At 30.8% G+C, this 19,750-nt stretch overlaps 1 protein-coding gene across 1 annotated transcript; it reads left to right on the forward strand.

Annotated features, from left to right (window-relative positions):
• The first annotated feature begins 6,050 nt into the window (after nucleotides 1–6,050).
• LOC145295431 (ankyrin repeat domain-containing protein 45-like) lies at nucleotides 6,051–16,255 on the forward strand. Its single transcript, XM_080141467.1, has 5 exons — nucleotides 6,051–6,710; nucleotides 11,291–11,458; nucleotides 12,404–12,489; nucleotides 14,400–14,529; nucleotides 16,027–16,255. Exons 1-5 carry the CDS (start codon nucleotides 6,401–6,403, stop codon nucleotides 16,041–16,043), a joined length of 711 nt encoding a protein of 236 aa, XP_079997593.1. The 5' UTR covers nucleotides 6,051–6,400; the 3' UTR covers nucleotides 16,044–16,255.
• Nucleotides 16,256–19,750: the final 3,495 nt, after the last annotated feature.

Here is a 19,750-nt window from a genome sequence, read left to right on the forward strand (position 1 = left end):
GAGACGCCTAAAGAGAGAGAGAGAAGGGAAAAGATAGAAGTTTTATAGAAAAATGGAATTTATATCAGAATAAAAAAATAAAAAAATTAACCTAATTTCCGACTCTAAAAATTATTCTTTTGATTTTTTGTTATTTAGAACTTAATTTCCCATTGTTTGTACAACTGGAAAAATGATAAACTGTGAGAAATTTCAGTTACAATGCTATTTTCATGTTTTAAGCCACCTACACACATTTCTTGTAGGCAGCCTGTGATTGGTTAATTTGTATGGGCCAAGATAATTACTTGGCGCCTTTTTTGTAAAGATCCATTCTGTTTTTCAGTCTATTAAAACCTCTGTCAAGAGCGAGACTCACCAAAAGTTGGCTCCGAGAAGAATGCCTTATCGAGAATGGAGCCGCAACAATTTCTTCATGTTTTATATCACCTAAATGTTTTGTGAAAAAGGACTTGAAATCTCTACAAGCAGAGACACCTTTATATTGAGCCGAAGATATCCCAATTAGAGGATGGCATCTTTTGAACATTTTAATCATGTTTATATCACCTAAATGTTTGAACTTTTCTTAATTCAATTAGTGTCCCAAGGGATTCGATTTATGCCTAATTAAAGGCACCAGAACTCTTGCCGAGAACACCATGAATTATCATGGACCTTTTTCGAAGGAAAACCACGCTACCATTCCAACAAAAGGAGTTAACTACTAGCTCCCTATTTGGGAGGCAAAACTGACCCACTGTTTTGCAGGGACTGTACCCGAACCAATAACCTTTCTTTGATGTTATAACTGAATCAAATTTGAGTTTAAAGGTATGGTTTTTAATCGTGGAATTTTTGCCTCAGCTAGGGAGTATTGAGTTTGTGAGATTCATTTCTCACAAAACATTTATTGATGTCAAACGAACAGTAAAACTATTATTACTAAACTTTAGTGAATTTAGATTTTAAAAAAATGGAAATAAATATTTGTTGCTTCACTGTTTTCAATTAATTAAGAGGAAATCATTTGAAGAAAAAAGTAGAAACATCAATTCCATAATTTATCCACCCCCTCTCCCAGTGTTTATTTTTTTGAGAAAATATATGCACACATTACCCTGGTTTTACGGTAACCAGAAAGTTATTAAATAAATAAATAAATAAAATAAAATAAAAACAGGTTCCTGTACAGTAAAATGGATTTAAAAAATAATGCTATTTAAATAAAAACGCGATTACGTACTTACGTGTCATGTCGAAATTAGAAAAAATTCTAAAAATTATGAAAAACGATGGAGTAGAAAAATAATTACAAGTAAAAATAAAATTTATCAAATTATAGATTTTTATCGTATTAGTTTATATTGAGCAGTTCTTAAAATCTATTGCACTCTATGATTTTAACAAAATAATTGTCCACCATTTTAAAATATAAAATGACAGACAATTATTTTATAATTTATAATAATTATAATTTATAATAATTATAATTTATAATAATTATAATTTATAATAATTATAATTTATAATATATACTATTTATATTAGCAGTCTGCTATTTTAAAAAAATAAAATGATGGACTGCTAATATCTATTTTTATTTGTTTATTTAATTTTATTTATTTTTTGTGTAAAAAATAATTCCACAGATATTTCTACTCAATCATTTCCAGAATTTCTTTAGATTCTAACTTGACATGTAAGTATGTAATAGTGTTCTTTTTTGTTTTCGTTTTTTACATAAAATACATTTGTTTGAAATCTCATTATGCCGCACAATAAAACTAAAACAAAAAAAAAACTCCATAACTAAATATTTAGAATTTTAAAAAGAATTGGAATCGGAAATTGTATCAGAGTCAGTAATTTAGAAAAGGATGGGTAATTGTATCAGATTCTGGAAAAAAATTGGAATCATCCCATCATCACTAACATATATATATTCAGAATGTGAGAGATTATATCATTATTTCCAAAACTAAACCACGTCGCAGCATACAAGAGCAATGACAGCCAACAAACCGAAAATCAAAGACTCGAGTTTTGCCCTCATTTGGGCTCATCAGTTAGATATATCCGAACTCGGGATTCGAAACCCGAGCCTTTTGCATGCGAGGTGAGTACTCTGCCAGATGAGCAAACACACCACACACAAGAACGTCTATTAACTAACACAGGTCAAGCAAACCGCTGCAAAATCCAACTATGGAATCAACCTACTTTGTCTCGAACAAGGGATGTGGTCATCCAACCAAGCTATAATATGTTTCCATTAAACCATTTTGAATTATTAAAGGTATTAGCAGCTTCTCTTCCAATTTTCGGATTTTAATCATGTCAAATCACACTTTATTTCCTTTTGACGGATTAATTGTTGTTATTTTTTTCTGATGAGTTAAGGGCATAATAGATTCACTGATTGATAAAATAATTAGTGATTGATTTTGCGCTACGAAACAGAGACTGTCAAGAATTGTAAATGTCAACTGAATTAAAGGAATAAATTATAAAATGGTCAACATCATGAATTTTGGAATATAGTTTTTTGTCATTTATTCACTATATATTTATATGTGTGTGTGTGTGTGTGTGTGTGTGTGTGTGTGTGTGTGTGTGTGTGTGTGTGTGTGTGTGTGTGTGTGTGTGTGTGTGTGTGTGTAAGGCGCTGTATGTACCGCGACGAGTTGTAGAAATTTCCAAGTTGGTATCTGGAGGCACATTAATTCACTGGGAGAGATGCCGGATGCCCCTCCCCAGTCTTCGTTAAGACATGCATCTATGAGAAGGAAACTTTGATGTAAAAACCATGTGGTCTACTGTATACTCTGTCCTGTGGCAGTCCTCTGCACCGAAAAAGGTTAGCAGTAATACCAAAAAGTGTGACTGGTTCTACATAAAGCCTTCACGACTATAAACAAATCATATGTGTGGATTTCCGAGCAACTTGGTTGTTGTGGCGATGTACATATATAAATATATATACAAATATATAACTACTTCATTTACTCACATAAACCTAATATACGAAAGTATAGATTTATGCGTAAACTTTAAGTATTTACTTCAAAAGTGCTCAATACGTAGGTAGAGCTAGTTAGTAATTTATAAAATATATATGGCGATTAAGCTACACTGAATATTCTGCGTTTCATCCACTATAGGATTCGTCAGGCTTATATATATATATATAAAATTCGTCAGGCTTATATATATATATATAAAATGAAAATTACAATTGAATTTACCAAAATGATCAAAGATGGTAAAATTAAAGTAAATTATAAATATTAAAGAATTAATATTTATAAAATTATCTCAGCCAGACATAAAAGCTCGATAAAATCAAATAGGAAATAGAGCTTATAATATGAGCAAACAGTTAATAAAATATGTTAAAAAACACTTTGAAATGAGTTAAAAACATATTTACCTGAAAAGGAAACACTAGATAAATGGATAGTCCTTAATCCGCGGAGTTTCAAAGAAATACTCTCCTTCTCATCAGAGGGTAGGAATTAGCAAAATGCGGGATTGGATTTTGCATGCAGAAGTATTTGATGAAACACCAAGTAAGTCAAAGATATTACTTGAAAACAAAATAAGTTAAGCAGAGGGAATATGGTAAAGAAAAAGGTGATTACACATGAATGGAAAGTCTGGTGGAAGATAAAAAATCCAGTGACGGTAAAATCCAAATGTAAAACTTCAAGAAAGTTAAAAGAATTTCCATTTGTACAAGTAAAATCTGTGCCAGTTGACACGGTTAAGATTCGGATTGAAAATTGTTATAAAAATAAATACAATTTAGGCGCGCAGTATGATTATGATTATGTTGGTGCGTGAAAAATAAAAAATAACTCCCACGCAAATTCCGACGTGGCCTTATATATTAAATCGACTCAAAACGAGCGGACGTAGTACAGAGCACCCCACGTGATGTTTCCATCCAATGGGATTTCTCCAAGGACATTTTTCTAAACTTTTCTTTTAAAGCTCGCTGGTCCAAATATTATTTAAGCACACACAAACATCAAATCTCTCTCTCAACTGCATTCTCATTCGGACGTTCCACGCGTGTTACTATCACTCTTCCAATTTCACCATTCCGCGCGCTTCATACAATTTCACAGGCGAACATTATCTATTGCCTCTCTTAACATGTTTTAACATATGAACAGTTCAACAAAAAAAGACATTCTCCTTTTCTTTTATTATATACGAACACTTAAAAAGGACTCCTGAACTCATTATAAAGAGAATTATATTTTATTTGTTGATGGTTGGTTTCTGTGAATAAACCTCCGTTTGTTTTGCATGTAAGTCTTCTTCTTTTTATTTTTATTTATTTGTGGAGGAAGTTAGTTCCTAAAAAGGCCTGACGACCCCCACAAATCCAAGGGAATTCCCGTAAGTGGAAGATGATGGTCCATAATAATCCAAAGGCAGAAATCCATGGAATAATTGACAAACATGTGTACAAGGAAAAAAATAATATTAATAAAAGAAAAATAAGATGTGCTTTTCACTCTACTTCCGAGGCATAACTATAAATAAAAAAGATCTAGGAAGAAAAAGGAGAGAGAAAAAAAAATGATAAAGTTAAATATAAAATAAAGGGAAACAAAAGTCAAAACGACCCAGACAGGAAATGTTAAAGGCGCGAAAATATATATAGGGCAAAATGATATAGGTCAACTGAAATGTACAGGTTATCACTTAAAAAAAATGTCAGCAAGAGTTATTAAACGACACTAAAAGGAAAATAAAAATAAAAAAGGAAAATAAAAATAAATAAATAAATATATAATAAATAAACAGAAAATAAAGAATAAATAAAAAAATAAAATATAATAAAAAATAAAATATAAAATATAATATATAATATAAAATAAAATAAAATAAGAATAATAAAAGAATAAAGATAAAAAATAAAAATTATTTAAGGGGAGAAGATGGCCGGTATCTGCAATTTCAGGAAAACAAAAAAAGTAAGTAAATTCATATAGTAAAATTTAAGTAAATATACATACAAGATATGAAAGTGTGGGTAGATTGATATATTAGATAGATAGGAAAGTTTAAAGAATAAAACAGAAAATGCAGATAAAAAAAAATATATATATATATACAAATATATATATATATACAAATATATATATATATATATATATATACAAATATATATACAAATATATATATATACAAATATATATATAAAAATATATATATATATATACAAATATATATATAAAAATATATATATACAGATATATATATATACAAATATATATACAAATATATATATACAAATATATATACAAATATATATATACAAATATATATACAAATATATATATACAAATATATATATATATATACAAATATATATATATATACAAATATATATATATATATATATAAATATATATAAATATATATATACAGATATATATATACAAATATATATATATACAAATATATATATATACAAATATATATATATATACAAATATATATATACAAATATATATATATATACAAATATATATATATATACAAATATATATATATATATATATATATATATACAAATATATATATATATACAAATATATATATATATATATATATAGACAAATATATATATATATATATATATACAAATATATATATATATATATATATACAAATATATATATATATATATATATATATATATATATATATATATATATATATATATATATATATATATATATATATATATATAGACAACACGTTTCAGTGGATAATTATATTTTTAAAATAATATAGACATATATATATATATATATATACATATAAAGTATATACATATAAATATATATATGTAAATATATATGCATATAAATATATATGTATATAAATATATATGCATATGAATATCTATATACATACGTGTGTGTGTGTGTGTGCGCGCGCGCACGCTCGCGCGTTAAAACTGAACTAGCTTTTACTATTCTTATTTAATAATGCAGATAAAAAATACGTAACTTTTACTGATATTGAAATATTAGCTTTATTTGCTTATTACTATAGCAACAAGGATAGCAACAAGAATAATATCAATATGTCTAACGGAACTTCGATTTTTTCCCCTCAATAATAACTTTTTTCTCTCTCTCTTTTCATCTTAGCTTCTTTCTTTTTTTAAACCTCAAGTTGGGTTTAATATTAACTAGACCATCCTTGATCTGTTCGGTCAGAGCAGAAACTAGCCAAGTTGTAATAAATGACGAAGTAAAACATTCTTCATTATGCGCCGATCTGATCGCCTTATACCTAATTGTATCTATTTATAATCAATAACGATCAAAGAAGATAAGAAAAGTCACGGTGTGGTATATATAAATTGTATTTGTGGTTCAAACTATCGTAGATGGCTCATAGAAGGAAATCTCCTGACATTAAATCACTGTTAAAAGAACCAGAGGAAATGGCTATCTGGGAGGAAATCGAATTATTACCTAGAGAGACAAGTATAACTCATTGCGTCCTTAAAAACAGTGTCGATTTACTGGCCCATTCGTTGAACGATGAGGCAAATAAAGAACTGGCTGCGACTTTGTTGGACCAAAGGAATGACGAAGGACGAACCCCCCTCGAATTATGCAGTATTCTCGGGCGGGGTGAAATCTTGAAAGTATTACTTAAACACGGACTTGACATCAATCTACCAAATTGTAAAGGTAAGGTGTTTGGATCAATTGTACTAACCCAAGTATTGGATCAATTGTACTAACCCAAGTATTGGATCAATTGTACTAACCCAAGTATTGGATAAAATCGATTATTTGCGTCAAACATTGAAGGTCGAAGCCAGAACAGAATTTGAGAAAAATTCCGTATAGGCAATAAAACTGTCTTATGTTGTTTATATATATGTGTTAAATGGGAAATCATTTTTATTTAAAATCCAGTTACTATAATGCGTGTAAACTTGAGAAAAGCACGCTTGAAATGTGTTTTTTATTGATCACACATTTCAAGCATTGTCCGTACAGAATTTTTCTTGCATTCTGTTTTGTCAACCACCGAGTTTCTTCAGATGTATCTTATTGAATTCGAGAATCTATACATAATATCGAACTATTGATCGCTTTATTTAATCCACATTATACAACAAATAAAGGTATTAAGTAAAAATCAGTTTTAAGAAGTAGAAGAAGGTGATGGTTCAATCCTTACTACAGGCGATACTAAGAAAAATAAAAATTAGTTAAGATTTCTACCCGGTCATGACAAACGGAACGTCCAGGTTAGAACGGGAGTCTGAATAATAATATGAATTATCAATCCTAAATTTTTTTTTACAAATATTAAGGAATACATTTTTAATTTGTTTTTGAAAAATATTTTCATTCAAGATAAGATAATTAAAAAAAGAAATTAATTAAAATACAAAAAGAACAAAAAAAATAAACAGATTATCAAAGTGATCCGTTCTATCCTCAGTCAGAGAAGAAGAAATCCTTCTTGACTGGGACAATTTTTATGTTTTTTATTGAAAGTGTATCTTTTGGATATCTTCTGAATATTCCACTATATATATATATATATATATATATATATATATGAACAAATGATTAATCAAACATGTTAAAAGACATCTTGAAAAAGAGTTAAAAACATATTCAATTTTAAAAAAGGAAACACAAGATAAGTGGATAGTCCTTAATCCACGGAGTTTCGAAGAAATACTCTCCTTCTCATCAGAGGGCAGGAATTGGCAAAATGCAGGATCGGATTTTGCATATAAAAGTATTTAATGAAACTACAAGTAAGTCACAGATCTTACTTGGTTAAAAAAAAGGGTGAGGTAAGGGGAACAGGAGGCAAAAGAAAAATAATAATATATATATATATATATATATATATATATATATAAACTTGTGCCTAACTTTTCGCTGATCGAAAGGCAAGTAAATACGAATTCTGGAATCGACAATGGAAAAGTGGGTCCTTTGGATCAGTATCAAAATGTAGTATCTATTTTTGTCCTCATTCAGAAATAGGAAAAAGCTTTTATTCCATTTCGAAATAATATTTTTTTGTGGTTTTGTCTAATAACATTTTAAAACATAGTAGTTTGGTGCAATAAAAAAAAAACAATAAAAATCAACATGGCAACTAGCATAGATTTTCATGAGTTTAAAAAGTAAGTTATAATTTTATTTCAAAATAAGAAACAATTTGACCAATAGGTGAGATATTTCAATGGCCCCTATACTACAATTGAATAACTGAATACTTCCGATTCACAGGACAATATATCGGTACACCATTTTTACTATTCCGTGTAACCTCTTAAACCTTTAGTACCCCATATACTTACAAGCCCCTAATTAACTGACCCCTCTCACCCAGCATTGTTACTCTCCATAGCTTATATGAGATACACATCAACTAAAAATAGTCCAGGGCACCAAACTTTTCTTCTTAGCTATGTTTCTACTCTCCTAACCTATATTTATGCCAAAAGCCCAATATAGCCATTCCTCTGGCAATTTGATGTAAACTACCACAGTTTTACAGCAAATGACCTTGTATTTGATCTGGCACATGTTTCTTCACACTCTAAAGTGACCTTTTGGATCAAATCAATCACCTGAGACTACAGTTCCACAACTTATAAATCCTTTTATTACTCCAGCACCACTAAGAAGCCTCTCTAACTCTTTTTTTTTTTTTTTTTTTTTTTTTTTTTTTTTTTTGCTGTGGTTTTGTATGTGTGAAAGAAATTTGGTTGAGTACGGGAAGCACAGCAAAAAAAAAAAAAACCCAAAAAAACAACTCCAAGAATACGAAACCATCTACGAAGTCTGTAACTTTTCCTCTTTCTTTTCCAAGTATTCCTCATGAAGGTCGGAGATTACACCGACCAAAACGTTGCACAAATAACACTCAAGATGAGAACAACAGTCGACTCAAAACAAGTAATACAGATATTTTACCATTTAATTTTCAATAATTTTGTTTTTAATTATTTTATTTATTAAAGAGTTCCAACAATCAAGGCATATTTATTTTATTTATTTTCCCTTTTATCTATCAATTCTTAGTAAGTTATTTCCACGGTATATTAATGAAATTAGCTGTTTTTAAATCAATAAGTATTGGAAATATTTTAAGGTTATTCTTATCTTAATTTATAATTTTTGCAGTGTTTATTTTTTAAGTCAGAATTAACCTTAATTTATTTTAAATATTTCATACTTGTACTTTTTTGTAGGGACAAGATGAAATAATTTCAGATGGGGTATATTTTAAAAGAAACTCTGTTTATAGAAATTCTGCTTGATTTTAGGTATGAAGAAATGAAAATTATTTACATTAGACAAGTTCTTACTATGAATGTTTTGCTGAGAGGAACCAGAAAATGGAGCTCAGTGAAGTACTTTCCACTGAAATAGTAGAAAAAAACTAACGTCTTTTTGTGGGAGAAGTGGTTGTAGAGAAGAAAAATGATCATATCTTACTAGATTGTAAACTCGATTTTGTAATCTCTAAAGAAAAAATATTTTGAATAATACAATTTGCTTATCTCCCTTTAACCAATAGCATATCATATCATACATCCAGTCCAGTTACGTTTTAGACAGACCTCATACATATATATATATATATATATATATATATATATATATATATATAATCTCATCGTAGTAAAAAGAAAAATATTTGGTTTAAACCCCCCCCCGTCAGTTCAAATGTCAAAACTAATATACCAAAAGAAAATTTTAGATTGAATCTACTATTGCTAGTTGTAACAACCTTGAATTAAACCACAATCCTAGTCCAAATCCTAACAGAAATCCACAAACCATTAACACTACATATACATAAACACCAGGCAAGAGATACACTTATATTGGCGCCACTCCAACTTTAATAAAGGTTAAATCACATTTCTTCCTTTAATAATGAAATCACTGATAATAGCCAGGGAATTTCCCTAACCACTTTAATTAAAATACTTAAATTTAAAAACACCTCTTTCTCTATTAATTGGGCTATTCTTAAAAAGTCAAAGTCTTATACCCAAGGTTCTAAGTCTTGTCACCTTGTATATCTGAAGCTATAAGTATAATTACTTCTCCCAAAGTATCAACATAATCAATTCCAAAAGCGAACTTATTTCCCATTGTAAACATAAGAAAAAAATTGAAATATAACCAATACAAAATTACTTAGCTTACTTCTTACCTTAGGCTATAAATTTACTTAATATAAGAGTTCTTTTATTCCTCTTTTTTTTTTTGTGAAACTAAAGGAGCTGTTATATACTGGCCTTAGCAATATATCTGCATATATGTATGTTTCTGTTTGTATGCGTATATGTGTGAGTGTATGTATGTGTGTGTATATATATATATATTTATATATATATATGTGTGTGTGTATGTACACATATATGTGTATATATGTGCATGTATATGTATGCATGCAGGTATGTCTGTATAATTACATGTGTGTATGTGCCCTTTGAGTGTGAGTGAGTTGTTTCACCTCTTATCCTATATTATTGATTTTGTATATATGTGTATATGCATTTATACATTTGTATATGTGTATACAGACAATTATACAATGCATTATTAAACTATAACTTATGATCTGTAAACCTTTCTATTCATTTAAACTTTCTTTCGAATTTTAAACAAATAAATTTGAATTATCATTTCCACATAATTATCTTTTTGTCTGAGTCACAATGACCCCCATCTGACCTATATTTATCTGCTCTGGAAGCAGTAACTTAGCCTGTTTCTCGTTCTTATAAATTATCAATGGAATTATTTGGATTTATCCTGTTCTTCCTGGATTTTAATTCTTTATTCAGTGATTGTTTTACCATATCCTTTTATACTTCTACTATTTTTTCCTTGTTCCTGCTTTCATAATCCTTTGGAATCTTTATAAACTTTTACTAGCTGTTAAAAACATTTTTATGCAAATATGATTCAATATTTTTGCAAACCTCTTTCCTCTAATGAGAAGAATTGCATTTTTCAAAACTCCGTGGAATAAGGTCTTTCAAGTTTATTTGTACTCCTTGTTGGATAATTAAAAATTCTGTATACGTTCTTTACAGGTTTTTAATGTGTTATATATATAATAGAAAAATCTTATTATTGAAAATTAATTCAAATTTTCAATAATAAGATTTTTCTATTATATATATAATAAACTGCAAATATATATATATAGAAAGAGAGAGAGATGAAAACATATTTGGGGTTTTCCTTTTTATTTTATTTTTTTACAGGTTACACATCAGCTCATTATGCTGCTGCTTGGGGCCAAACCCACATTCTCAAATTGCTTATTGAAGCCAATGCAGATCTTTCCTTAAAAAACTTTATAGGCGATACTCCTCGTCTAATTGCACTGCGTTATGGTCATATGGAATGCGTGGACTTCATTGACTGGATAGGTATGTTCACTTCTCTTTCATTTTCATTATATATATTTTAGTTTGTTTTTTTTTAAACAGATTTAAAATGTTTTGCAAGGATAAAGAATTATTATTTGCAATTTCCAAACTAGTTTCCTCATCATTCAGCCGTTTGCAAATATTTCATGTGGAACTCGGGAATCATCATGGAATTTTGAACCCAGCCCTTTATTTAAGTCGATTGAGACAGTTTGCAAGTTCACCATATGAAGAAATTGCTTAACTTTTTTTTGGAATTTTCAATTAAAGTATTTCTCATTCTGCTGGTAAAGTAGTTAAAACTAAATTTTATTAATCCTAAATTTCAAAGCAGTTAATTATGCTTTTAATCCTAAATATTCTTTCTGAGATAAAATGCACTTAACATTGATGTTTTCTTTTTGTTTTTCTATTCCCTTTTGCAAAACTTAATTATGTTCTGCAGAACCCAAAACAAAAGCCCGCCTTCATTTCTTTTTTTCCCTTTTCTCTTTACAAAACAACCAAACTAAACACCATGAATAAATATTTGAAGATATAAACAACTTGAAGCAAAACTTTTTATTAAAATGACTGCATTCGGCATTGAATAACCCAAAAAGGGTTGATATGCCGTAAAACGAAGCAACCAAACCTAAATATTCCAATTTATCTAAAAGGCATAAATCCATATGAAGCAGTATAACATTTTTTACCATCTCAACTTGTCGGCATTGGTTGTCCAAATTCTTTTTGTGAATCAAATACTTATAGAATGGACCACATGAAGGTTACCAACATCTATAATAAAAGCGGTGCTGAATTTGAACTTAGTAATCCAATTTATCAGTCCATGTCGGTAACCACTTTACTACTGTTACCTCCTAATCACTCATTGTAACTCTATTCTATTCTATTATATGGGTGCTATGATGATAATGATGATGTTTGTTTTGTTTTTGACAGTGGCAAAAACTAGTTTGGAAACGACAATTAAGAGAATGCAAGAGCGCCTTTCAGAAAGTGAAAAACGACCCAACAAAGAAGAAAAGGTAAGACAAGTGCAACTACTCTAATTTTAAAACTTTTCTTAATTTTTTTTTTTTTTTTACAAGGGAGTTACCCTTTATCAAGGCCCAAAGGCCACTCAAGGATAAGAGTTAATGTGTGTGTGTGTATGTGTGTGTATAGTGGCTAGCGAGATAACAGCATAGTAATTGTTTGTGGTGTAAATTGGGTATAATTTGATTATTTAAAGGGACGGCTCAACAAGAACTTGTTTACATTGGATTTGAAGAAGACCATATTGTAGTCAGCTAGAAAGCAGGCCAGTAGAGCAGTTTTACAGGCAGGCAGTCCTAGGAAAGAAGCTTTGTTCATAGAATTAGCATTTAGATTTAGGCACAGTTAGAGAGTGGAGAAATTGTTGACAGGGGCTGCAGTTAGACGAGTGTTTTTGTGAAAGTTTGACAAGGAGGGACAAGAACTTGCCATGAAAATAATGATAGAGCAGAGACAGGTTTGCAACGTCCCTTCTGTGGGAAAAAGTTTGCAGGGAGAGAAATGGGCATCACTTACTAAGTTTGTCAAGGCAGGATAGAATGCCCCAAGCAGTTCCTGCCCAGATTTGGCAACAGTTCTCCATTTTAGAAGTATCTGGTTCTTATACAGGTAGAGAGTTGTGTTGAGAGTGAGATATCTTCTGGAGCAGTAGAATGATGCAATTATTTTTCTGGCAACCTTGGCAGCCGATTTGATGTAAGTCTTCTATTTCAGGTTAGGAGTGAAAGTCAGACCCAGAAGTTTATCAAAGCAGGGAGCTTCTTTGAGATGATAATCATTCATTGGGGCCAAATGAGGATCAGAGCATTTATGGTGAAAAGATAGAAGCTTGGTTTTGAATGCATTAAAACTAACCAGCCACCATTTGCCCCATTGCACCACATGCTCAAGGTTGGAGGAGAGAGATTCAGAGAGATCTTGGTCATTGTTGGCCTTTGTAGTGTTGCCACAGATGGTAGTGTCATCTACATATATGTCAACAAATGAACTTAGAATCTGATTTGGGCTCAGGATAGATCCTTAAGGCATGCAGCATTAATACTTTGAGCTTCGGACTTCTGCCTGACTACATGTTAAAACCTATCAAAGAGAAAATGGTTAAGAAGACATTTTCAGATATTCCATAGCTGAAAATCTTGTGAAGTAGACCTTTATGCCAAGAGCTATTGCTCTTGAAAGGAAACCTCCATAGATAGATAGATTCTATCTGATCCTCTGTGAAATTACAGTCAGTACATCAGCTGTAGATCTCACAGGTCAGAAACCATATTGCTTGTCAGTGAATAGGTTTTTTTTTTCTAAACAGTTCACTTTTTGTAAGTTAAAAAATACTCAAGCTGAGATCGAAACCAAAACCTAAAACAGTGAGTCAAGTATGATAACCATTAGACTATCATGATACGATTTTTAAAAAGTGTTTTCATACTATTTATTCTTAATATTAATGTGAACTATTTATTCTTAATATTAATGTGAACTATTTATTCTTAATATTAATGTGAACTATTTATTCTTAATATTAATGTGAACTATTCATGCATGTGCATTCGTGAAACAGCAAACAAATCAAAATTCAATGACTCTCACAAACCAATTTTTCAATTTTGACCCTTTAGCAGCCCTTTCTTCCAGATGAAAATAGATTAAAACGTTTTCCACATCTGAATATCCTATATAACAAATTTCAAATCTGTAGATCAAAAATTCATTAAGTATATAGGTTGAGAAGTGTCCTCACAGACACATACATATTCTCACTTTTATATATATAAGTGGGTTGATTGAAAAATAAGTAAAGTTAATCTGTCAAAAACTTTTGTTGGTTTTAAGCACTTGCTCCATACACATGAACACATTCACAACTATGATTATCATTTTAGAATTATTTCTTCTTTTTCAGAACTTGGTAATAAACACATGCAATGAAAAACTTGCTTGGATTGAATCTGTCTCGATGCCAACTACACAAGACTTTATTGTACAACAAGAATTATTAGAAAATACTCTTAATCCAATCTTCGCAAAGTTAAGTAAGTAATCACAGCTTACTAGCCGATTTTGCAATCTGATTCAAATTTTCTATGTTTGCAATTTGTATGCAAAATTTTACAAATTTAATAATTGATATCTACTCTATTTCCAATAATTTAAGTTTTTTATAAGACAATTTTGTCATTTTGAATTTGATCCCAAGTTATCTGCTCCTGAGAAGAGCAAAGTGAGATGCAGCAAAAAGTAGATTCATCATGAATGTTGATACAGTGCCACTGTGCCATTGTTCGAGTTCATAAATGTGAATAGTAAATCATCACATTCAGCTTAACACATATATTTAATGGCTTTTAGAAATTGACTTTTGAACTAACTTATAAATTGGACAAAAATGAAAAGATTACATAAATGTGAATTTACACCACGTTAATCAAAGTTACATAATTTTATAGATTCTTTAATGTTTAGAAATAATTTAAGCATATGTAAAACCAAAATAAAAGCATAATCATCTCTGTGAAGAAGATGTATTAACAGTTGGACAGCTAACCTTGGGTAATAATCTTAATGGTCCCCCTAATGCCAGATGTGGGCTTGTTGTGTGTCTCGTCTGAAATCCATGTTTCTGATCTTGATACGGACATCATGCTGAAAATCAGATTCCTTTCAAATCAATCAAAAATTCTATGTTATAAACAAATAATTAATATTATTCAGTGAGTTGACTTTTCTTCTACTGTTAGAGTACTTTTGTGCGACTATCAAATAATGTTTTTTCTTTTCTAATTTGAATGATACAGGTGACAGCAGATCAAAATTGTGATGCAGCAACATAACGATCAGCTCAGTAACAATTAATACTGATGATCATCACCTGACGATGGTTCTTGAAATCCGACTTATTTGTATTAGTTTGAAATTATCTCAAGTTCAATTTGATATTCTCACTGGCACAATATGAAAGAAAAAATAAATTACAAACAGTTCATCATTTTAACATGAAAATTTATCCCCCATAAATAGATGTTACTTAGCACGAAAAACAATTTCATGTCAGTCAGTAATTTCTACAGACTCATAGCTCGTTTTGGGTTCCAAAATGTCCCCTCTCCTCCCCAGGACAAATCAAATAAGTTTCCTTCCTAGGAATTAGAGGGATTCCGGAATCCAAACTAAGCTAATTTTGTACCAAGGCTTGTTAGAGTATGAGACACATCCCACATTTCTATAATGCTATGAAATATTCTGTTGTACAATTCCTGTAGAGTTACAAAGATCTGGAAAAAGAATGATGCAACATGAAAATTAAGGCATTTTCATTCGACATTTCTGTATACAACACTAGGCAAAGTGGATTTAACTTTTCATGACGTCCATTTTGCCAGAGATTTCCACATATTTATACCTACTACTATATTCATGCCACTTCTCCATTCCTTCATAATTCAATCGATAGCTACAGTCCGACTGCATATTCTTTATTTTTACTTACTTTTCAATTAAATATTTTAAACTAATTTTTTTTCTCCACACAGATCCAGAAATAAAATGAGAATTCTCAGAAAATTTTAACCAACTTCAAAGAGAAATTATTTTCTCGGACTAAAATTATCTGTTTTATTTTCAATACTTTAACTTGCAAGGATACCTAGCCTTGCTGAGATGTTATGTATGAAGAATACCTGAAATTAAATATGAAATAAATACGATGTTCTCCATGGAATTTCATACAACATTTGAGGACGGCGTATGCTTCAAGAGAAACTTGTTTAACATTTTCTCCTTTCTCACTTTCTCTGAATTACCAGTCAAAAACAAAGCAGGTTTGATTTTATTTGTTTAATATTTTTATATTTGATTAAATGAATTTGAGATTTTTTTAATTTTTTTTTACTAGAACTTGTGTCTCAGCATTACTTGGATGGAATATAAAATAATGATTTAACCATTAAGAAATAAATGCCAAAAAGGAATTTCTTTAAAAAGTAAGATTATATTTTCCCACAAACGTATGGAGAAAGTCTATAAAAGGAAGTGAATATGGAAGTAGAAGAGTCCAGTCTTAATACAACTACGGCTACAACTAATATTATTCATGATAAACAGGTGTACTTTTTAATATGTCCGTTAGTCAGTCAGTCAGTATGATGAAGGGGAGATTACTCTTATCTAACAGCATAGATAGTAACTTAGAATAATGGAATGTAATTGATACGATCCGATCGTTGATGCAGGACGCTGTTACCTTTAGTACTAGTGACGCTTTATATAGTTAATTTGAAGCACAATACATTAGTATTCGTAATAGGTCTGTATACATACATGCAAATATGCACTGGTACTAGTTAATTGAATGTGTGATATTTTTATTTGGATCGTTTTTAACAGTATCAGCAGATGCAACTTTTTTGTTATGCTGCAAATTTTTCTATGCAGCAATTTTGTTTTGGTCACTGTAAACCTTCCACAATTATATTCCTATATTTATTGAAAGTTTGTTAATAGTCAATAAAAACAAACAGTAAGAATGAAAGCATAAGAGACCAGTGCATATGTACTTAGGGTGTAATGGCTGACAGAATGCCAAAAAACGAAACAAACAATGGCATTCTTTTCCAGAAAATAACTAAGATGGGTAAGTGAAGAGTGGTTGTGGATTTTTTTTTTTTTTTTTTTTTTTTTTTTGACAGAGTGAAATCTTTCCTGGGTAGAAATATAATGTAGGAAATTAGAAAGTTGAACAAAATTAACTGAATTTCTGAAAACATGCATCAGGTATTGATAAGACGGGTGATGTCTGTGTTTATAGTCCTATCATATTTGACAGGAGAGGAGAAAAGAAATCAGCTTTACTTTATTAGTATAGTAGATAGAAGATAAAATTCTCAATATTTTGAAAGTTATACTGGTTTAAAATTTATCCCGAGTATTCTTAGATAACTAGATAACTTCCAAAATATTGATAATTTTATTTACTTTGGAGAAATTTGATAATTCATGTTCTTTTTTTCCTATTTTCAAAATATAAAAGAATACTTTTTCCCTAGTTTATCTCTGTATTGTATTCAAAATTGAAACAGATACTGAGAAAAAGATTACTTTGATTAAAACAAAGTTCATTTTACAAATTTAATGCTGTATGAAATTTGAATGAAACAATTTTTGGCATAATTACAAATAAAACAAATTAACAAAACTGAGTTATTAAATTTCTCCAAAACTCCAGTTTTTAAACTTCACTAGTTGATCTGATGTAAACAGACATGATGAAAAATATCTAAGAATAAAATATGCTCAGTCCATTAAATCCAAAGTAGCTGAGCAACGGCTTGGTTCCCACCAGTTTTGGCAAATAGCAAACAGGATCCTGAACAGAACCGTGCATTCTATCCCAACCATCATCAATGGACCTGAGGTCATCTCGTCAGCATCAGACAAAGCCAAACTATTTGCCAAGAACTTTGCAGCCTATGCGACGAAGGCCATCAACTTTCTGTATTTCCTCCTATAACAGACAACTCGCTATGCAACATACAAATATCTGTGCGTGAGGTCGCCAAGCTAATCAAGAACCTTGATTCCAGTAAAGCAACTAGCCCTGACGGCATTCCAATTAGTGTTGAAAAAGCTTCAACCAGAACTTGTCCCCATACTTACAAAACTGCTTAAGCGTTGCCTTAAGAAGTGCTTCCCAACACTCTGGAAAACCACATCAGTATGCCCTGTATTTAAGAATTCAGGTGATAAGCCATCTCCCTCTCAGTACAGACCAATAAGTCTTCTGTGTGTCATGAGTAAGTTGCTGGAATCCATATTAAATAGAGAAGTAGTCAACCACCTCAGCAGAAATAACCTTTTTAGTGACATGCAATATGGTTTCCGTTCTGCTAGATCTACAGTAGATGTGCTAATGGTTATATCTCAAAGGATTAGTGAATCTCTCGACAAAAGCTTCCTTTCTAGGGTCATAAGAGTAGTGATCGATGGGCAGAAATCAAAGGCACACAGTATTAATGCTGGAGTCCATCCTGGGCCTAACTCTCTTCCTGATCTACATCAATGATCTCCCAAAAAACATACTTAAATCATTCGTTGACATCTATGCTGATGACATGACCATCTATGGCAACACATCAAAGGCCGTAAATGACAAAATTCTCTCTGATTTTGAGCATGTGGTACAGTGGGGGAAGAGGTGGCTGGTTACTTTTAATGCATCTAAAACCAAGCTCCTATCTTTACATCATCAATGCTCTGATCCCCATCTGGCATCAATTGAAATGGATGGCTCTTGTCTTGGGGCACCATTTTTTGACAGCTTCTGGGATTGACCTTTAGTCCTGATCTGAAATGGAACACGTACATCAAGTTTGTTGCCAAGGTCGCTGGAAAAATGGTAGGATCCTTCTACCGCTCCAGAAGATATCTCACTGCTGATGCAATTCTCTATCTATATAAAAGCCAAGTATGTCCAAGGATGGAGTACTGCTGCTACAAACAGCCTATCCTGCATTGACAGAGTACAAAATAGACTTCGTGGGGATGCCCTATTCTCTTTACTGCTGCCTCTCTCCCACAGAAGAGACGTTGCAAGCCTGTCCTTGTTTTATTATTTTCATAGAAAGTGCTCATCTGAGCTTCAATCTATGGTCCCTCCTCGCCAATATTTCACGAAAAACACCTGTCTAGCTGAAACCACTGTCAATAATTTTCCCCACTCTTTACCTGTGCCTAAATCAAAACGTAGATTCCATGAACAAAGCTTCTTTCTTAGAAGTGCACGCCTGTAGAATTCTTATTCCGTTTGCCTGTTTCCCACCTGACTACAACTTGGATGTCTTCAAGTCCAACATAAACAAATTCCTGATAAACCACCCCCTTAAGTTTATCAAATCTCCAATACTAACGATTACTACAATATTATCCCATTGATTACCGGACACGCAATAACCCTTATCTCAGAGTGGCTTCCGAGTCTTCATAAGTGGTGACTACCATGTAAAAAAAAAAAAGTTCTTATTTTATGTAAATAAAAATCTTTAGCAAAAAATTCTGTTAAATTTTATGGTAAATGTCAAGTTTGTTTTGAAACTGAATGAATGAACATCTCTTGCAGTTGCTTTTTGAGAAAAAAAAAAAAAAAATGCTCTCTCCTTATTGACTGGAACAAAATGTTTCCACTTAACACAGACTTGTAATTGGCAGGAGGGGGGGGTGTTTTGATCCATCATTTTTCATGTTGTGCTCAATCTGCTTCCT

Source organism: Euprymna scolopes, chromosome 2, assembly GCF_053919585.1.
Source record: "Euprymna scolopes isolate OS-2025 chromosome 2, ASM5391958v1, whole genome shotgun sequence".
In the NCBI taxonomy this organism is placed as follows: Eukaryota; Metazoa; Mollusca; class Cephalopoda; order Sepiida; family Sepiolidae; genus Euprymna; species Euprymna scolopes.